Consider the following 22,935-nt stretch of genomic DNA (forward strand, 5'->3'; position numbering starts at 1 on the left):
AAATAATAATTGACCCACTAATTAAAAAATCCACATTATTAAACATTTTATGAACAAAATCATAATAAATGGTAGATATAAATCTGTATAATCTTATTTTAATCTGATTCTGATTTAATAGACCGTAGGTTAAGCCATAATTTAATGGCGAACACTGACCTTTGATGAAGGCAAGTCACGAATCTGCGAATGTAATAAATTCTTCGATTGACTCGTTAGTTCATTGAAAGTGAACGTTATGTGGTTTTGGTTATAATTGTAACTATGTATAGAATGACCATCTTGTGCAAATTAGTCGATAAGGCTTAAATTTGACTGTAGCGTTATGGACAAAATTGCACGTTTATAGGGAATAAACTTGCAATTTTGTCTTATATTGGTTTGGCAAATTGTAAGTTGTGCTGTTACTTGTTTTGTATAAGTAATTTGATTAAGTTTGTTGGTAAGAATCTTGCTTGTTTGATAATAAGAATACTGGTTCTAAAAATATTAAAGTATTATACTGGCAAAAAGACTAGATGTATTTATTCACTCTGTTTGTAATACTTTTTAATTTATAACACTATAAAATTTGGTTATAAAATAGTTGACTGGTAGAGAATGCCATTCGGCATGAAGCCCGTTTATGTTCGTTTTGTACATAAAATGTTAAATAAATAAATAAAATACAGTCTCATTGAAACTTTGTTACAATTCAACGACAATGAAAATGAGAAATGAATAAAAGAAGAAATAAAAAGTATAATAAGAATCAAAGATAAGTAATCTAAGATCCATTAGATGGCGAAAAGTATTAACAAAACGATACAAAACTAATGTTTAGTGAGACGTAGGAAGCTGTACTTAATAACACGCACTATGACTTACGTAATAATGCATTCAATTGTTTGAAGTTAAATTGCTTTACATACAAGATTAGCTAATAACTGAAAGACCAATTTTAAACTTACATAAGTAATTGAAACATGGAGATGAGCACTCATTTTAAAATGAAGATGTTCATGCAACATTTAATCTGAAATTGTTTGTAAATCTGTTTATCTCAGATTAGTGCATGAAATCGTAAATTGATTCAATTTGCTTATTAATTTATATCTTGTTACTGTGTAATACTGCTGAATTGAGCACAATTATATGATGAAATGACGATTATTGGATGTGAAATGATTGAAGTTGACTCATATTCATTAAATTATAAGTTCCTTGAAATATTCTGGAACTCCCAGCTTTACTATATGCCCAATTAGTATAGACTCAAAAAATCGTTCGCCCTTATTTATATTACCTTTATCATATTAAAAATTAACAAAACCAGTGGATTGAGTTCTTTACCGCACGCAGCTTGAATCATCAGAAAACTGCGTTCGAAATTTAATATCTAGTTTGAGTTTTAATACCACATAGTACAAGGTACATTTTCCCATATCAATAAGCCAGTGAGCAATGGCTTGATGCATCTGAGGCGTGGGTTAAAGATCTTCCATTGGTGTTCACACCATAACTGTCTTATTCAATGAATTGGGGTTTGATTTCGTCATCACTCACTGAGATGGATGACACAAGACCATACACATCTTTACCTATAACAGGTGTCCTATAATCTTTAATAACCAATTGTACCTTATCCAATTCTTGTCTGATTTTTCATTTTAAACCTTATATCAGAGAGTATTATAATCAAATTGGAAAAGCAAAGGTTTATTTTTTGCTAAATGTAGGACCTTTATAAGTCAATAATGTCACGAACAAGAGATTAATGATTAGGAGTTCAACGATTAGGATGATCATAATGACGTAACGTTTAATAAATAACTGTTATCTAATAATGTTTACGTAATATATTCTTTTTTTAAAGCTGTAGTATACTGCTAAATGTACAAAAAATGATAATGACGTTCCGAACACCGAAGATGGGTTTTGTTAGGTAACAAACCTTGCTTAACGAGGTATTCTAGGGCATTGCCATCAACTATAAAATCCTTAAAACTATCAACAGCATAACTAAGTCCACTTTTTGTCTTCAAGTCTTTGCTTTACCCAAAAATCTTCATACCACTCGCCACATACTTCTTCGTCTTAACGACTTACGATTCTTGCATAATTACTAACAAACATGTGTGGTCGTAGTACCGTTTGTCCATATTTCCAAGAGGTTTAAGAACAAGTGTTTCTGTCTTGTATGAATGGTACAATGGTTGATTGATTACTAGATGACAAACCAGTACTGACTGACGAGCAGAATGACTGATGACTGACAGAACATGTCCGAGAATGTCTTATTGTTTTTGGTGGTTGTGCTTTAATGCTATTTATAAAATCGATATTGCTATCAATGGTTTAACAATTAATAATGGTGGACTTTAATTTTGAAAGTAAGCATGGCCATAATTATTCATATCTAAATCATCCTCGCATTTTCGTGGACCTGTGAGAGTCTCTCGTCTGTTTCTATTAAACAAAAGATTACTCAATACTTGAAAACATGAATCGTAAAGCTTATGTAGTAACTCTACCTTTATCAAATGATATAACAAGGTTCAGAGATAACGACACTACTGTAAATTATCTTGAACATCTACCTACAATAAACTTCGTCGTGTGAGAATCTCCGCACACATTACAAGCACGCACGGTCGTGAGCGAAAGTCTATAAGGGGGAATTACGTAAAATTTTAGGCGTTACTAACCATGTAATTTGAATATATTATACTTAAGCCAAATTAGAAATAACATTTGGCAAGGTACAAAAAGGTAAATGAGTATGAAGGTCACAACCGAGTAGTAGACGTTGGATGCTGCTTATTTTATGTAAGTGTCGTCATAGAACAGCAGATCTTTAGGCACAACAAAACAAAATTGCGTTTACATCATTTGCAGTTGAAGCCTTAAAGAGAGGTCAAGAGCCAAATTAAAGCAACACTATTATAATAGAATAAAACATTACCGACACAATTGCTTATTTTGCACGCAAAAACTATTCGTAGTTCCTGACCCATCAATAAGACACCGACACAAACGAACAGATCGCCAGAGATCACTGACCATCACACAACAGATACTTCTTATCGATCAAAAAACAACTTTATTTTATAGCTTGTTGAGCTGACTATCAATTGAGATAAAAACTGCATATAAAAGCTGCAGAACAAGACAGGTGCGTGAAAACGAAAGTTGTTCTCTTCCTGATCACCCGTTTGCCTCGAGTTGAAACCAGGTATGGCTATAACTATTTAGACTTTGATATGCAAGGACGTTACAAATATGCAACAAAAGATCGATCATTATATAGTTGAAAAACCAATATTGTTATTTAAATAAACAAATGGTTCATTATTATAATAATTGGTTATGAAACTTATTAAGAACAGGGATGAGGATGCAAATACTTGAAAAAAAAATTAAGAGGTGAATATTTAGTAAAATAAAATAAAAATCCTTTTAAGCCATAAATCACTGCTAATCGTTTCGAAATGTATCAATTACGGAAGTTTATTAGTTTCAATTAGAAACACGAGTTTCAAAAACACTGTACTTCGGATACAAGTAAGAACCATTAATAATAATGAAACAGTACACAATCATACATTAAGTGTTAATGTAAGCAAATATTAGCGCTTAAACAATGATTATATTCATTAAACAAACATTGAAATGACACAATACAGGAAATGTATGAGATTGATTTAATATTTTTTATGAAACGGCACGGGCCGAATGAAAGGAAGAGTTGGGAGTTCGAATCAACTACTTTCACTGAACAGACGCTAAAAAGTGAAACTGGAATCGGCGTAGGCAACGGAATGCTGGCTAACCGTGATAATGATGACGTAAAGAAACATAAAGAATTGTTAACATGTGCCACGGAAAGTTTTTAGAATCACAGAAGATTAACAATGTCCTGAAGTAAAGTATAGAATGAATTTATTAACAATGCCGATTACATTAATATTTATGACTTTTAAACATATAGGCGGCGATCTGGAACAGCTTAATGATATACTCATAAACGAGCAAACTGCTTACAATGCAAGTATAGTACTTAAAAACTTGACCACCACATCAATGTTTACAGCAAAAAATTGTCAATACGCACGTTAAAGTCTCAAAAATGAACTAAAATGAAACAGCTGCTGACGAGAAGTTTGGAGGTCGTCCAGTTAACGTAATGAGGGAAAGGGAAGGACGTAAGGATATAATTACAGCACATCATGCAATTCGAGAACCTCGCTTTGAAAATCAACAAACTGTTAAACGAAACGTAAATAGCCGAACTGCAGATCGGAATCATTCTCATAATATTCCACGAATTTGGGTATAAATGGTGGGTAAATTACCAATATCTCGATACTAAAATCGAAATGAAGGCTGAACTTTGCAGAGGTCGGAGTTAACGAAATGTCAATTGGCTGCAATGGTGCGTTGTTTGCACTATATAAAGATATTCGTGAGATTGATGTTAATCAAAGATTTGGTAATTACACCACTATGAGTAATGTTATAATTTGTAATTGCGTTGTTTGTACAAATCTCGGAGATTAAGATAGATTTGCGGGGTCATGTCCGAATTTGAGTCACGATGCTAAACCAAATACAAGTGGGCGTGAAGTATTAAAACATGAGCTACATTTTATTGCTAAAGGTTGCCACGATTAAGCCCTTGTAGGGAGCTAAGGCGTGGTACAGACAGATGACGAAAAATGTACAAATCGGTATACAACGCTTTTGAATATGAATCAAGTGTATATATTTAACAAAAGTATTTCTGTGCCGAACATACTCAGCTTTTTAACACAATGCATTTTGAAATTAATCGTAATCATGATGTTATTGCAAATAATCAGAGAGTTCTTCGAATGGAATAACTTTGATGTCTTAAGATTTGATCTCAAAAAACTCTTCGTCATTGTGCGGGTCGAGAATTTTATGAAGGGCTAAAAATAAGAATTGATTTATGCAATACTTGTTACGGTGACCATGCACAATATGTTTTGCGGTCAAAGAATTCTTATAACTGAAGAAATGGAGAATTCATCGGTTCCTGATAATAATGTATTTGTTCATACCTCGCCTACACTTTGGATGCTACCTACAGTTGCTTAATTTAAAAATAATATCGGCCAGCCGGATGTGGGGTGCATACGAGTGTCTTTATGTTCAAGGACAAACCGAATACCAACTGTTCCCACGTCATGGGGCATCTGGGACGATGCGGCTTTAATAGTCTTTTGTTTTTGGGGATACCTATATTTGGATGTTTTAATTTATACATATTGTGTTTTTAATTTTAATAAGGGTTTTTTGATAACTTTACTTGATTGTCATCAAATTTAAAGACAAATACAGCTACCATGAATATGACGCAATTAGGTGCAAAGCTTTCTTTTGTTTTATCCGTATAAGCATGCTGTAACTTGCAATGATGCAAATCTATCAATCTTCGTAACACCTAGCATGTAGCAAGATACCTACATCATTATTTTAAAACGCACAACAATCTAGTCTTCAATTACAGCCGCGACCTTTCTAAGGCGCAATTATATTGCACGCAGCTAAATATCAAACATACAAAGTGACAACTGTGTACTTTCGTAAGACGAGACCGACCGAAGACATTACATCATTACTCTATTAGACCACCTTATTTAAATGTCAAATATTGACCCATGACACGTTACCAGTCTTATTATCCGTCAAAATTCCGGAGGCATGTTCACGCTCTTTTGAATTTAGCTAATAAAACTTATTAGATTTGACAGCATTTTCAAAATTTTGTAATACTTGTCGCAGTATTGAAACATGGTGGCTTCTTTGTATATCTTATATGGCTATGATTGCGATAGTAATCTGAAATTAACGAAGCTTCATTGATGTATGTTGTTAAATAAATGTTACGTATCGTAGTTATTGTTGCTATGTATCGTTCGATAACTGTTATGAAATTGGCATGTAAGAGCTTGTTACACGCAAATCAACAATGCAAGATGAAGTAAATGAGATTGATTAAACAGATATCGAAGCTGCTGATATTGTATTAGGTAAAAACGAGAATAAGCGTAATGAAGTTGCGTAAGAAAATGTAATTCATAATCTCTAAGCTATTAATAACTTTGATTTAATAGAAGATAATAATGAATTAACTGGACGTCATGACAATAATGAAACAGATGTTACCTTATAAGTAACAGTAGCAGTAGCAGTAGATGCAAAAATAAATAATATAGCAAAACAAAATGAAGATCATCTTTGTTTACATTCCTAACTATACGTTTTCACTTTCATTACATGCGTTTGTGTGTGTCGTGTACATAAGATCGTTGAACGTCACGCGGATCGTGATCTCAGTACAATTAAAGTGTCCAAAACAATTACTATCACAGAAAGATGATGGGAGAAATGTTGGTTATGTAAAACTAATGGGAATTTCTATGTAGATGATACAACTGAAATTACGTTCTTTGTCTATTTTTGCGTAGAACAACGACAGTTTGGTCCATATTTAAAACAGATGTTGCAAAATTGAAAATATTTTCCTTCGAAACTTGTGCAATGTATCAACACTTTGAATATTAATATGGTGTTGATAATTTTTGTCGTAAAATCATGCCAGACAGACAGCTGGGTTGGCTAACAGCAAGTGTCAGGTGAGGTTTCGACACTGTGCAAACGCAGGCCGCTGTATACAGTAAATAGGGACACTGCTGTATAATTGTGTGTACAATCGGCGAGTGATTAGAGCCTTTTAGTTAGTTGCTATGACACGAATGTTTGGATCATAAAATGCTACTTGTTAGAGGAATGCTGTGAGAATAAATTATTGAGGAATTTTAGGTATCTGTTATAGAATGATAATAATTAAAAGTAAGGAATGTACATGTACTTAGATATTGACATCATTTCACATAAAATAATTAACATCAAAATTAAAAATAAAATGTTTTTATATGGAGTGTTGACCAATAGCTACCATATTAATGAAGATGATAATGATAAACAGTTTGATATTGCCACATTCTACATCTGTTGGCCACAGAATACTATTTCTTAGCTTAAAAATATGAATGGAATAATTTCCATCTTCGAAATCATAACGGCTATATTTATAAAAATCTTGAAAGAAACGCTCAAAGTAGAGTTCACGATGACCTTAAACTACTTTTGGGTTGCATTCATTTCTTAATTTCGGTACGGTTCTTAAAGCCTTGATATTAAAAGCGTAGTTTGGAGCTAGTAGAGATTCGTGACTAAATTGTAATAATGCACTTGCAAAATGTTAGTGCAATTCAAAACATGTATCTAATTGTACAACGACGGGAGATGAATAGCATAGAGATAAAGAATAATTGTGTCTACGCCCAGTTATTTTACTAGTGCATAACGTAAGAAAGTAGTGTCAAACACAAAGCCTCCCCCTCAAAAAAAAAAAAACACAAATCCTATTGAACGCTTTCTGGACATAATGCTATGACGATTACAACTTATTAATGGTAAGCAATCATACGGAACGAAGCAGAGTAAAATTAAAATCATATTATAGCGGTACATGTAAAAAAGAAATTGCATTCAATTCAAAATCTTTTATGTGCAAAAATACTTGACAATCTGCGTGATCATTACGAGATTCACTTAACAAAAGCGAGTATGAATGAACGTTGCAGTTTTGATCGAAGAATTTTGCTGAACTGGACTTTTAAGGTCGATTTGGCCCTCCCACTGTCATGTCATGTCAATGCCCTCCCATATTATTGTATCCGGCAATTCTGACTTTAAAATGATTACTTGCACTTGACTGGACGTTGAAGAAGTTTAAAATATATTGTCTGTAATTGTATTAAACTTTAAAATAAGAGCAATATTCAAATAAATGATATCGTCCATAGCTTTTGATGTCTTTGCTTCTGCGTCCTTATCCATTTCATCTTTCAGGTCATCGATGTTTTATTCACAGTCTTCTACTTCACTATCGATTTATATCTTCACTTACAATTCAGGTATTGAGTAACAAAAAATTAAGTTATGCAATTGTTTATCTCAAATGTTGTAATTAGAGTAATCGAAATGTCTGTTATCTTAAATACGATGATCATTAACAAAATATTTTTGTCTATTTGAATAATAACTGTTTCTTTCCCTGTTTCTATTATTCTAGTTCTGTTATCTGTATGACATTTATGTATATTCCCAATAAACTATGTAGTTACATTCTTTTTTTACTCTCAAACCCAGAACATCATCAGTTCCGTTTGCTAAAAACAAAAACTAACTACACAATCTTAGACTTCCAGCCGATCCAACAAATCACTTGCAAATTGACATTGTATAGCCATAAGGTCAAAATTGCACGCGACCAGATGGTTTCTGTCCAATTTTCTATGCTGTAACTTGTTCATTGTTAGTCATCGGTCACGATCGCGATCAATGGGTCAGAGTTGACCGTACAGCGATTGACAGACAAGCAAACATTGCGAAAAGAACCCTCCTTGAGTAATATTTGTTTAGCAAATAGTTTGGCATTAACTAAATGGCAAGCGACGCCGAAGTTTCTTGAGAAATGTTAACCATAATTCAAAAACTAGTAATTCTAGTCGAGTCAGTACTCGCTACGAAATACACGAATGAATTCTTACTTTTCATTAAAGTTTCAAGTGGGTTTAGTAAGAAATTAACAACCAAACTAAATCTTACGCTAGTCTGCGGTTTGTTCCCTTTAAGGATTACATAATTAGTTATCCATGTCGTAACTGAAGAAACAACGGAATTCTGCGAGAGAATCTCAGGGACTCAAGATAACTATTGTTGATTTGTTCTACTGATTTCGCTTACGAAAATATTGTTATCGCACGGTGTGTTATCGGCTTACATAAAAATATTTTTTTACAATATCTGACTATAGGAAGACGCAGTGAAAAAGCTTTGAAAAGAAAAAAGAGAAAACACGTTTTCAGCCACAACCACAGGAATCAATAGAAAAATCTATCAATAATGCAATGTTTTGATTGAATGTGGCGTTCGTGATTCTAGGCTTTCACTGTCAACCGCAGATATTATATCCGCGAAAGCCTTTACAAAAACTATAAATGGAGGCGTCGAACAAACAACACTGTGAGAGTCAATCGAGACACTATTGTGTGGCTGTTACGTCACTACACAATCAAACCAATTTCAATACAATGCTACTGAATTTAGTGCACGTATGAATGTTATCTTTTCTCAGCTGTCGATGGATATCGAAATAGCGATGCTATCGTTGGTGATGTTGAAGCTAAATGAAACGTGGTAAGTGTCAGATACAGTATATAGTACGGCTAGTTCTCACGTCCTTAATAACTGTAAGCAGTCGGAAACGGTTACAAAAACGCAACCAAAGACAAAGAAAAGGAAAACGTAATATGTACGCGGAACAACTGGAGATAGTAGTGTTTAAGTTGCAAATGAAGTTAATTAATTTCAATTTGTAAGTGTTGTGTAAGATGAAACTGTGTTAGAAGGGCCAGATGCTTTCTCAGGGATTGTTAACCACAATTGTGGTGAGAATGAAAAATATCCTAGACTAGTAAAAATTTTAAAGTAAGACGCAACAATTGAAAGTCTTAAAGACATTTATATTTGTCTTACACTGATAAATAAGTAAATAAGTCATGTAAAACAATTTCTCTCAATATCACTTACGATGGTATAAGTGGACACACGTATAGGACTAATTTGTGGAAAGTCAAAGATTTCACTTTGACAAATTGTCATAATGGTTTCTCCTATGATCTGTCATTCACTACTATTATAGCAGTGACTGTGTGAACTGAGCCGTGAACATTACTTACATCGGCTCGACGACCTCGTGATTGATGCATAGAAAGTTTAAATACCAATTTGGGTATCGTCAGCCTATTATGATTTGATTGCCTGCTCATTAGTCTTTGATACAATGGCAGGAAATGGTTTGATGCCTATACATTGCTGGAGGTTATGTTTTTAGGATTATACCTGAGAAAAGTTATTGTTTCAGAATGTTTCTTCTATTCTTATTGATTCGGTAACTACCATTTTAATTGGAAGTACTTTATTACTGTAATAATATTATTATATATTATTCTTTACATAATCTCGGGTCCACGGGGTCCCGGACCTTTGGAAGGCGTACGAGGGGCCGAAGCCAACTCGCAGAGGCCCGTTGAACAATTTTAATCTAAATGTAAGGGGACATCAGCCGGCGATTATCCCTGTATGCACTATGGAAGTACACCAAAGGACAATCCCCGGTTGATGCAGGACTATTGCGAGATATGGTAAAAGGAAAAATGATAGGGATATGGGTGTGGGTGGCTGTGGAATAGTTAACCGGTTAACTATGGGGACTATGGCCCCTGCCCCTGACCAATATTGAAAAATACGGATAAACAGGCAGGGGGTGACTCGCAAACTCAATAGTGGGCCCCCGAAAACGGCCGCTAGCATGTAGCGACAAGGGAAGCAACATCCGTTGAGCTGCTTGAGGAAGGGGGGGCATCCCACGGCTATCAGAGCAATCCCGGAAGTACGGTCAAGACCCCTACCAGCATCTTACTGGGATACGTCCTTCCCCCAAGTGGAGCTGAAGGCAACTCCACTCTTGCGAATCTCCACTCAAACCAGCCGATTAAGGCAAGAGTGAGGTAGGAGAGGCCACTCCGGATAGTCGAGTACTAACCGGAGTTAAAAAATAGGGCCTCTCCCGGGAGTCAGGTCCGTGGGGTCGCCACTGCCCAACAGCTCGCCACAAGCTGCCTTGCGGACTTAGCTGCCTTGCGGACTTATTATTATTATTATTTGTAACTTCGTGATTATATTTTACTTTTGATTTCAGTGCGGTAAAATTTTTTTAACATGTGTGAGATATACGATTTTTAATCAATTTATGTGAGTTTATGTCTTGCGATAGTCAATCTATCACATTATTATTCAAATTCACATTGCAATAGTGGGGAAACAGACAGGCATATTTCAACAGTCGATGCAACCTCACGTTCGTAACATCTTCAGAATGGAGCTATAAATTCTTACTCTATAGCCAATAAAATACTATTATTAACAAAAAGAGGATTTAAGAAAATACTGAATTAACCAATGTACATATCTAATTTAATGTTCATATTATAAGCAAAAACTACAGATTCAAGGAGTTCCCCGAGGTCTATACTAGGACCATCCTAATTTAATTCGCTTAGCAATCTTATTATGTGATTGATATCTTACCTTATAGAGTTTATCCTTTTGATACCATACATCCTCCTCTTCTTCTACGGGCGCTGCGAACGCCTGTGTAAGGTCGTCGCGGGAACGCGAAAGTATTCGACGTCGTGACACCATCTCGCCACCCACTGCCGTCTCAAACGGGATTAGGCTGAAACAACAAAAAATATTTATTAAAACTTATTGAACAAAAAAGGCTTGGCTTCATTTAAATACTAAAATAACAAATACTGAAGTATTTATGCTAATAATATAATATGTGCAATGCTTCAACATATTTACACATGAATTAAAAATAGAATGGAATTATTTAAACAAAATTGACCAACACATTATGTAAATTCACGGAAATATTGTGATGACTTTTGATATTTTTGAATAAAACGGAACCAATTCTTTGTAACATCAAGTATTATGATCAGTGATACAAATGATACAATTGTTGACTTTCTATCGATGAATACAATTATACATAACACTGTTATGAAACAAGAGGTGTGGCGAAAGCTAATATTGGCATTCATGTTTGTATACATTTGATTCCTTATTGATGTCCATTCATAGATAATGATAGTCTATTAAGAAGATAGAGTCTTGTTTTAATGTCAATTTATGCTTATAATCGACGTTTGTATTCAAGGGAGCGTGATGAATTGTCATATGTTTAATCAGCTAAGTACTTTGCGTACAAAGATAAAAGTTCAACGAGTTAACCTGTTTTTCTAACACTTCAAAGATGCGGAACTCGGTTACGTGGAGCATTTTTTGTGTAGTCATACTTAGAGTATTTTTATGCTTATTGGTTTTTACAATATCTATCAATAGATTTGTTCATTGGTCAGATTATATCTTATTATACCTTTGAATAAATAGGTTTTGTTTGTTCTTCCTTTGTGAAACCTTTGCAATCCAATAATAATAGGTTACGTTTATCTTCTGACTCATTATTTGTTTGTTTATTGTCGATTTTCGTCATTCACTATCATACATCATCATCTTTACACTTTTCTTTACAGACTTCAATACTCAATATCATCATCAGATTTGGCACTGACCATATAGACAATAGCCATTATTTCTTCTTTCATTCACTCTCGCTATCGACTCATTCAAAAACAAGTCATTCAGATTCACGACACATTCATTCTTATTTATTTGTTCTTATGAGTGGCATACTCATGTTCATGTTTTTGATGTTTTTTATTATTAAAAACACACAAGAACCTAATTTCTCCATCAACACATTCCACCATCTTATCGTAGGTTCTTAACAGTACACAAAGCGTCGGTTCGTTCGCTTCCTTCCGACAGCTAACAATGTGTGGCATTGGGTTCGACATTGGGGCTCGCGGTCCGTGTCTAACGATCGCCTCCGTCTGTTCCTCCCATTCATTTGATACCCACCATGTTTGTTTTAATCTCACTTAGGACTTGAGATTTTGGATCGTCTTTTATTTTAGTTGAAGTTTTGATTCGCAAGTTATCTTTATCGACGACTTCAATTTAATGATTGTCGATATTTAAATGGTATTTAATAAAATATTTTGTGGGATATTGTTGCTGTCTTCGGCTATTGCATTATATAATGTATTTTATAACTTTTTGTGCGTATTATCTTTGCAACTTTTAAACCCAATTACTGGCGATATGGATTGTTAGCCATTTATCGTTTACGCACTTTCTTTATCGTAAAATATCGGGTAAACCCATTTAATAGACCACATCTATTTTAGAGTCCATTAATATCAATGGCTGGAAAGTCGAAAGTTACGAAGTTTTCTTTACACGATTTTCTCTAATTTCAAAGTTGTTTGATGTCATTTAGGATGCAATTTAACTTTTAGTGTTGATTTTATTATCTCATGCTTGTACTGTTTTATGTTTATTGCGTTTGATAAATGTCTATTGGTCGTACTTGATTTAGCCCGTAGAATGCGTTTTGAGGTTATCAGAATCTTTGTTACCTTTCAGTAAGAGCATTTTGTTGTTAACTCAAATTCTCTTCGCGAGAGTATTAAAACTTTCCTACTTACTCGGATCTTACGTAAAGTCAATGTTTTAAACTATCCTTTTAGCAAAGAACAACATTTGCGACAAAGGCTCCGCTTATGCAGTAAAAATGAACCTTAAGTTCGTACAGTCAGTGGGTCAGTACTTTCACACTTGATTTACATTGCTCTAAATAAATATCGCAATGCCTGTTACGACATCCGATCTAGATACGTTTGTTGTCCGATCTCGAGCGATTCTGAAATACGGCACATGCAACGCTCCGAATAACAGAAGGAAATGTTATCGATTCGTATCGATTTATATCTGGTCCGATTCGACATGATAAAATGTATATTGAAACTGTTTGAATACAATACTAGTGCTGTTCTTAATTTGAAAAAAAAAACAAATGAATACGAACTGTCAAAAAGAACTCAATTTGCGCGCGTTTTTTTCAAAATGGCGGTGACATTTCGTATGACGTTTTGTAAATTCTTAATATAAAAGAGTGAAAATGTTAACGTTTTGCTGAATGTAGACCTGTTTTTGTTATGTTATAAAACCTTTGTAAACAAATTACTGTTAACTTTTATCGAATGCAACGCACGCGCTTTAGCATTCTTGTCCAGTCGTTGAACGAGTCGCGTGCTTGATTCGCAGTGGTATTCAACCACTTCTATCTTGAATTCAAGTTAGTTTCGTACTTTAACGTTTCTAATGCTTATCTTACGAAGAAAATGTGGAGAATACTTATCTATTTCTTAACTATTTACACTCAAACCACGGCTATTTATATTAAGTTTTGTGATATGAGTACTACTAAGGCAAACAAAACAAGCTATTTAATGTTTAATTATCTTAGATTTTATAGTCTATTTTCTATCGAATCATTTTTCTACCTATGACTACTGAAAGCTTTCTCAAAACCGTATAACAAAATGCACGTTTAAAATACGTCTTTAAGTATAAAAATGCACACTTCTGACATAATACATCGTAAAGACTGATCATAAAACGTTACACCTGTACACGTCACAGGACCCGTTTACAGCACGCTGACCCATATTGAAAGTTGAATGCTTGAGAGATGAGTGCTGTGATCGAGAACTTATCGATTTCGAAACATCGATAGAAGGATTGATTTATTGAATAGTAAAATAGTTATTTCGGATACAACATACATACTAAATTAACTAAAAATCACACTTTACTCGCGTATATTAATAGAGAATAGCTCTACTAGTTTCGAGTCACAGAGGGACTCATCATCAAGAGCAGCGTACGCAGACGTACAAAAGTATTATTATGTTTTTTTTTTTAATTAATATAAGCCAAATTTAGGTACGTGTATATAGTTAACAGGCAAATTTTTTAAGGGCTGATTTTTTTCAAATGACTTCTCCTGCGTGGAACTTGAGCCCTTGATAACCCGCAAGGTCATCCTCATCCCCACGGTCCCCCACAGTCCTGGATTTATGAGTACTTGTAGCTATGATTGGTACATACTCAAACTTCGTAACATACAAAAATATTAGTAAGTACGTGTGTTTTTGTTCGCTACATAGTTTTGACATTTCACGTAGTCTGCAATTAGTGATGGTCTCAACAAAAAAAAAAAAAAAACTGTACGTAACAATTTGCCCAATATTTAACATGTGTAATTACACAAGTCAATATTTAAGTACACAACATACCTATGTAATTACTTATGGTAAATAGAAACTTGTCATATTTAAACTACATGCGTAATTTAAACCATAGCATAATAAATTATTTCCGCGTTCCTTTTGACGTAAAATAGAGCAATTATTCTGATTGATTTATGACAAAAATATATTCAAAGGTTAAGGGCGAATAATCGATTATTTTAACGATTTTTCTATCGATGTTCACTATCGATATCGAGTCCCGCTAACCGCTAGAGCTAGTCATTACGGGAGTCTCTTAGCGGAACAGGTTTACACTTTTATTTTCTTTTTACATACGTGAAGGCATCCCCGCGCAGGCGCAATTACTACGGTACATTTAGGGTTGTACAACAACGCTTGGAAAACTGATTTCTTTAATTAGTACCTCAAGATTATAAGTATCGAAATTAATTTAATTAAGCTGTAAAATACCTTTGAAAAGAGTAATTGGTATAAAGATCGATTTTATTTTTTATTTTGATTCATTCTAAATCTAAATTTATTCGAAGACAAAATAAAAAAAGAGCTATTATTAAAAAAATCCTAATTTTGAAGAAAATTTAATCAAAGCTTACTCGGAACATGAGTTGACCTCAGAAATGTATAGAGTCCAATGAACTAGACAATCTTTATTCTTTTTTATTATTACTAGACGATAATTATATTAAAGTAACTATCAAAGGATAAACAGACAACCCTATTTCCTTTACATCTGGATAGCACGCGCCATGATGTAATCGCCTGATAGTTTGTTGACTCGCTATCGTTACAGGTAATTGTTATTTACGAGAGACAAATGCGATGCTCTCCTGTATTTTACCGACTTGATTGATAGGTGTGATTTCATCATAATATAATATGTTAGATTACATTTTATAGTTTAGTTTAGTGTTACGTCACTATTGTTTTCTTTTAAGGTGTAAGTTGTGTTTTGTTTTTTTTTATTTTGCCGTTTCTATACGGTTTTGTTTGGCTGGTTTATTTCTGAGAGGCCTATTTATTTACTTGAATAATATATTAGTTTTTGTTTTAGCTCTGCCTGTCTTTTTGGTAAATTAAAGTTGTGATTTTTTACCCCTTGTGCCAAAACTTCGTGAGTATTTATTGGAAAATTATATTTTTTTAAATTAGGTTTTCAACTACTAAACGGATTTAATGAAATTTGGTACACAGACAGTATTGTATAATATAAATAAGCAATTAAATTTCATTACATCGTAAGTAATACTTACTTTTACTGCCTAATTACTCACAAGAATGATATAACAGAACCTTATTTGCAAAATATAATCTGCTCTCAATTTGGTCTCCTCCATTTTTGGTATTAAAATTATAATTGTGGCACTTAGGACCAAATTCGTTGGAAGTCATAAATAATGGCTGATATGTTGAAAAAGTGATTTGGTATACATTACATTTTAAATTCATATTAAGACATTAATTTAGTTGTAACTAGTTTATATAGTAGTTCTGTCTGATAGTAAACGACAAAAAAATTAGACCACATTCCGACTGTATCGAGTTTTACGACAGTAGGTGTGTATGTTATGAGCACAAAAATATATCTGACTGCTTTTTATTTGACACTATTTTAATTTTAGACCTTAATGGTCTGGATTTGAAGTGTAATTTGCTGCTGATATTAATTAAGTCATCTATAGATAGTAATGAAAATTAGAGGATTTGGAACTAATATCGGTCAGCTGAGTCCAAACTTGGAGGACAGTAGTCATAGACCAATGACACAGTTAATACAATTGTAGACATAACACAACTTATTACAGTTACTGACGCATTACAAAATGTACAGTTAAAAAGTCAGTAGAAATTGTATAGTTCACATTCTTGTAAACTGTTTTCCAAGTCAAATTACAACGTGGTTGCGATTCTAATTACGTGTCTCTATTATGTTTTAAAAACAAAGAGGACATCTCAGTTACTAGGTATGGTGTTAAAGTTATTTTCTACTTTATGCTATGTGTGTTAAAGTTTGTAATAGTTTGGCTTTTGGTCCTTTGAGTTTGGTCCTTTCGTCACTGTATGTTTCTTAAATATAACATTTGTTTTCAACCTTATGTTAAGAGCACTAAAAGTGATAATAGTTTGTTTCTGCGTCCTAAAAGTCTAGTCTTTTCATCACAGCCATTTTAAAAGTTTCTTCTATTGACAATTTGATGCGTCCCCTTTTAAAGACTCTTTATTGTTTGACAAAACATGTTTTCACAATTTGTATACCTAGAGAATTATTTTTGACGTGACCTGTGCTCATTATTGTGTCTTAACCATTCGTGATGTTGCTAATTATTGAGTATACTGACCATTTGTATGAATCGTCAATGTTGAGAAAGTTAGGCGTATATTTTAGACACATTATTCACTATTTTTGGGTTACTTATACAAACATTGGAAAGCTGACATTAGAAAAGACTAATGATGTAAATAAATAACTAAACGACAGTCTTCTTGTAGAATCATTAACGCAGATCATGAGCACCAATCAATATTCAGCTCATCAAGAGAAAACCGCTAAGCGATACACATGCACTATTCGATTTCAATGTCACCGCATATCGATTTAATGATCGATAATCGACTCGCGTGGGCGCCTACCTGTTAGAAACGGCAGTCTCTTAGATTGAATACAAAGAGCCACACCCACGTAGCTAAACAAATTGTTAGAAATATGGGCTGGGCTATCTATAATCTAGGTTTAAATAATAAATAATACTAGGCTTTCTTACTACTTTCGCGGTTGGATAGATTTTATAGAGAAACTGGTAGCGAAATCTTGAACGATTTTTCCTCAAATCAATGGTAACAGGAAAATATTCGGTTAAATATAATATTTCGTATTTTGACGTGAAATAATGTTAAGATGCAGATGATATTATAGGATAGGTATAAGTATGAAGATGATATTATGAAGATGATAGGTAGTAAGTAGTAGAGTTTAAATAAAAACACACGCGACATAATAACCTTTAGAAAATACAGTAAGTATAATGACTGACAATATGCATTACAACATCTAAAATGCCACCAATAAATCTAACATTAATTTTATTGCGCGGTCATCGCCCTAAGCACTAAAAATTCAAATAATAAATCATAACAAATTGCACCACAGACCTACGAATCATTTAAATCGATTGTCTAGATACGACAATACATTATAGATAGACTTATATAGAATGAGTCTTTATAATGAGGACATGTCGAATTGAGGACCTCTATGTTTAATTTTATAGAAAGAAAAATTGAAAATTATTTTCTATACCCGAAAAAAATTAATAATGAAATCGTTCATTGAAAAATTTCAATTGTTGTAAATTTTCCTCATAGTTTTTCCAATCATTAGGGAATAAATTTCATACCAATTGGTGACTTATTGTAAAGGATATTTTTCATTTCGGTATGTGCACATTATAAAGACACGCACTATACGCAAGTCCGGTGAGATATTGGGCAATATAACCCCTGGTTATGTTACGTTATGGCCAGTTATCCAATCTGTGTCACAATATTCACAATGTCTACATAGGGCGGTGCAAACTGATCGGTACATCGTAAAACATATTGATACTTGTTGTATTTGTTATGTGTTTATACATAGTCTTGGTCCGTTGTATGCTAATGTTTGTCATTTAAATATCGCTGTTATGACGCGGTGATAGAACTGTTTTCACTTATGTTAGAAAATGGTGTGAGTATTTGATAGTTGGTATTCGTTTTCTGGTATATTATATAAAAGGTTTAATAGTTTACCTACTGTATTGAAAATTGAATGGCTCGCTTTTACTTAAAGGGTTTTAGATACGCTTTCGGTCAATATTGATATTTTGTTGTTGATGGATTTATGGAATTAATTGTTTTGAGCTATAGATTTAATTAATTATTTATGGTGTACCAAATTAACCGAACTTTTTCCGATTATTGCCGAAGGTATCCGAAGCTGACTTTTAGTACCATATTACATAAAAATATTTTAACGCTATTTATATGACAGATCGACCTAACATACGAAGGTAACTAACCTTTTGACGTATTTTAAATAACTACCTTTGTAGGTAGCCCACACGCTTACGTAATGCAAAAGGTCATTATGTCTAAGTGTGGGAGTTCCATAATGTAGTGTTAGTAATAGTTTTAATACCTGATCATTATTGTAATGCAGTTGTGCTTCTAGCTATATGATATGGTGTCTTTACTCTTTGGTTATGTCCAAAAATTTAAGGATAGGTTATTTGTTCTATAAGGATTTTGTTTTTTCAGAAAAGTTTTAATACTGTAAGTCACTTCTAGTTTATAAGCATCGTTGGAGAGATTCTTAAAGTTTTTCCCAAAACGACTAGTTTTTAAAACTTGCCCTATACGCGCTTTTTCTTTTGTTTATGGTAAAAAGATGAATGAAGAACCTTTTTTTCTAACTTTATGAATGGTGTTCCTGACACCTACGCTAACACTTGATAAGGGAATCTGCCAAACAAAAAACAGTAAAGCAACACGAAACATGTTCATATCTCATAAAAAACTGCATAAAGTACCCCACTATGATTTCATGCCATTTTCAGCTCAATAGAAAAGGTAATAAAACACACAATGGCATGTCCTACTTTGATAGATGTTATCTATAAAAGTGTAGCCGAAATGTCGTCTAGACGAGTCTGGTTAGCTACTTAAACTTAGGTTAGAACAATTGTCAGACATTTTAAAATCTGGTTCATGTACAGAGTTTAAAGCAAGAAAAGTAGACTTGAATTGGAGATAAAAACTAAATGGGGCAAATGTTTGCGGTATTTTATTTCCTTATTGCTTTGAAGTGTAATGCAACCGCAAATAAAATAAGTGTAACCGAACCTGAATATGTCTATAAGTTTAAGAGAACAAAATAAGGTTCAAAGGACTTAAAGACCTTAGGACCAAATACCTAAACCGCAAATATATATATAGCGCCAAACTAACGATAAATAGGGCTACATTTTGCAAATAATCATTCAACAAACTTTCAACTGCTATAAATAAAAGGCAAAGAAAATTGGAATACCTACATAAAATCACCCTTGATAATGATGCTTTAATTACACAAACCACAAATTAAACAGTTAACTAAATGACGATTCAATCACAACAACTAATAAAGACACATGTCACAAAACAACAAATGGATTGATGATCTCCAAAAACAAACATTACAACATGACAGTGTGAGCCGTCACAAAAACGGTTTGCCAAAAAAGATCGCTTATCAGTTCGCGCATCGCTTATAAAATCGCAAAATCAGAGTCATAAAAAATAAAAAATGTGACAAGAGACGCGTACAATCGTACATAACGGGATAATTCAAGTCATATCGTTTTACTCTGCATGACTAATGTACTGAATGTAACTGAATGGTAAGGGTTCCGTTCTTAATTCTGAGGTCAGGATTGTGAACTCTATGAACGGTTAGCTTAGGATTTTGTGGACGTGATCTAGGTGTTTATAATTGGTGGTGGATATTTTAATTTTGTGAGGAAAGTTAGAAAGAATAGGTAAAAAGCTGGCTATACTGGATATAGTATCGATAAATCAGGAAATGTTACATGTATTCAGAGTTTGTACTAGATATCACACCACATATAGGTCGGTATAGTAGGTACTACACAAAGTAGGATTCTAAATTGTTAAGTCTTCCATGACCACTAAAATATTATTCTATTTAATAACTTTTCGTGTATTTATTTTTCTAGATGGAGTAACTCCAACTGCACACGTATTTGAACGCAATATCTTTATAAATCTTGCAAAAATCACAAATATACATTGTGCCAACAAAATGCTATAAACCTATTTACGTACTAAGCAGTACTTATCATTTGCTACCATCAGATCACATTCTTTATCTTGCAAATTTTTATGCGTGATCCGTTTGGCCCAAATCTCGTGGGCCCAATTATATTAAGTGCGTGGTATTACAGTTTGGAGCTAGGTAAATGTCAAGGGTGATTGTAGGATAAGAAGAATAGTATTTTTTATTCTTGAATACAGATGATGGAATTTCTGTTACATAAAAAAAATATTCAGAAAAATGTGATGCTGGCGAACCAAATGTTTTTGATCTTTGGTAGAATCCCAAGAAGATTTGTCATTTAAATATGACACACAGTCATTTCCTTTCTCCCTATTAGGGCCGGGTCAGTTTATTATATGTTGATTGACATCTGACTTGCAGAAGACGCTAAACTCATCTTTAATCCAAGGAAGTAGGGTTTGTTATTGAAATGTATTAAGCTAGATTAGTATTATGGTATTTAATGTTTAGACTATCAAACGTTTTGCATCTGTGTACCTCATTTTACTAGTACTAATAATGTCAAGCAGAGATATGTCGGATAACTGACATAGTTCTTATTTATATCTAATTATTTGGTTTTATAGAATCGTATAGACATAGTCAATTTCAATAAATAACACATAATCAAGGTATTTGTTTGAGTGCACTTTTGAATGGCCTTTACAAGACAGCATCAACAGAGGACAAATATTACTAAAGACCTAAACAAAAACTAAGCACCGGATACTAAAACAATTTCATTCAACGCTAAACTCTTACATACTTCAATCATTTAATAAATATCCTAAAAATTCATAGAGTTTCCGTTGATTATTTTCTACATAAGGCACGGCTAGACTGTGTGACTAGACTACACATACGGTTCACGTAATCTGCAATTATAACCTAAGAACTAAGTAACTTCTGCCTAAAATGGACATTGCTGGTACGACTACACGCAAAGCTTGACAATACCAGTGTATCATGAACTCGCTTTGTATGACTGTTTCACACGTTCGACGATCAGCTTATACTGGGTCTGCATAGCTAGATGTGTAACCGTGTGTACAGACAGGACTTATTTTTTTTTGTCTCAAATACGCGTGAGAACTGTTAAAGTGTATTAAGTTGTGTATTTTAAGGCTAAACCAATGTTAGTTATTCATTAGAACGAAAGGACCATGTTTTTTGGTCCTTTGGTACGGAAAAGCTATATAAACATTTAAGATCCTGTCAAATTAATGCTATATTTTAGAGAAACATTTTTTTCTCTGCTTAGTGTTTTAATCTATGTATAGTGTAGCTTCGAGTTTTCTATATTTCTTCTATTATTAGAGAAAAATAAATATGTTACTTGCCATTTTATTATTATTAAACTTTCAGCTTGTAATAACCAGTTAACGTAAATAAACATGGACTGACGGCTGTAAATCTAGTTGCGTTATATTAATTTCTGATTATAATCAGATCTTATCAGACTAGAAACTACGGCTTTTCCTAATATATTATTTTTTATAGGGAATTCATTATTATTTTATGTTTTAATAATGAATCTTTATAACTTTATTCTAGTATACATTTTATTAGCTGTATTGCAGTAAGGTTAGATTTATTGATACGTTTTCGATTTTTATTGAGATCTTTGACTAGAAAATCAACAAGAAGGTCAAAGACAAATGAATTATTAGCAATCTTATCTTACTAATATTATAGATGCAAAAGTTTGTATTTATGTTTGTTACTCAATCATGTCAAAACGCCTCAAAAAGCCATTAAACCCAGTAGGGCTGATACATGATTCGGAGCTGCAGACTATTTAGCGGGCTTACCAGGAGAAGGGCAAGAGTAGGAACGGAGTGGTATTTAGTCAGTAAGAGTCTGACACTCCCTCTCGCCTCGCCTAAGGCGGGAGAAGACATTGGATGATTTTCCCCCTTAAAAAAGAGATCGGGATGAAATTTAGAACAGGTCTGGGTAAGCTGCTAGCAGAAAGTAGCGTAGAATAGAACAAATCATTATTATTCATACTGAACGCGCAATTCTTAAGTAATATCCGTTGATGCATCATTTGACATTTCCATCGTGGGTTGAGTAATATTTATTTATGTTTATTTCTCAGGTCATTAATGCATGTGAATGATGGTTTATTTTTAGACGCTAATTTATTAGTTTTTATGCAATCTGCAATATTATTTTGTGTAAAGCTACACCTACTTAGAA

At 33.4% G+C, this 22,935-nt stretch overlaps 1 protein-coding gene across 6 annotated transcripts in view; it reads right to left on the reverse strand.

The window, feature by feature from the left end:
* LOC118271946 (uncharacterized) overlaps positions 1 to 22,935 on the reverse strand; it is a 147,022-nt gene that overhangs the window by 63,319 nt on the left and 60,768 nt on the right. For all 6 annotated transcript variants that reach the window (XR_007706016.1, XM_050698931.1, XM_050698930.1 and 3 more), the window contains exon 2: positions 11,227 to 11,374. Coding sequence is in view for 5 of the 6 variants with exons in the window: in XM_050698931.1 (XP_050554888.1) it covers positions 11,227 to 11,374 (148 nt within the window). In the remaining variant the exon portion in view is untranslated. The remainder of the gene's footprint in view (positions 1 to 11,226; positions 11,375 to 22,935) is intronic.

Source organism: Spodoptera frugiperda, chromosome 15, assembly GCF_023101765.2.
Source record: "Spodoptera frugiperda isolate SF20-4 chromosome 15, AGI-APGP_CSIRO_Sfru_2.0, whole genome shotgun sequence".
Lineage (NCBI taxonomy): Eukaryota > Metazoa > Arthropoda > Insecta > Lepidoptera > Noctuidae > Spodoptera > Spodoptera frugiperda.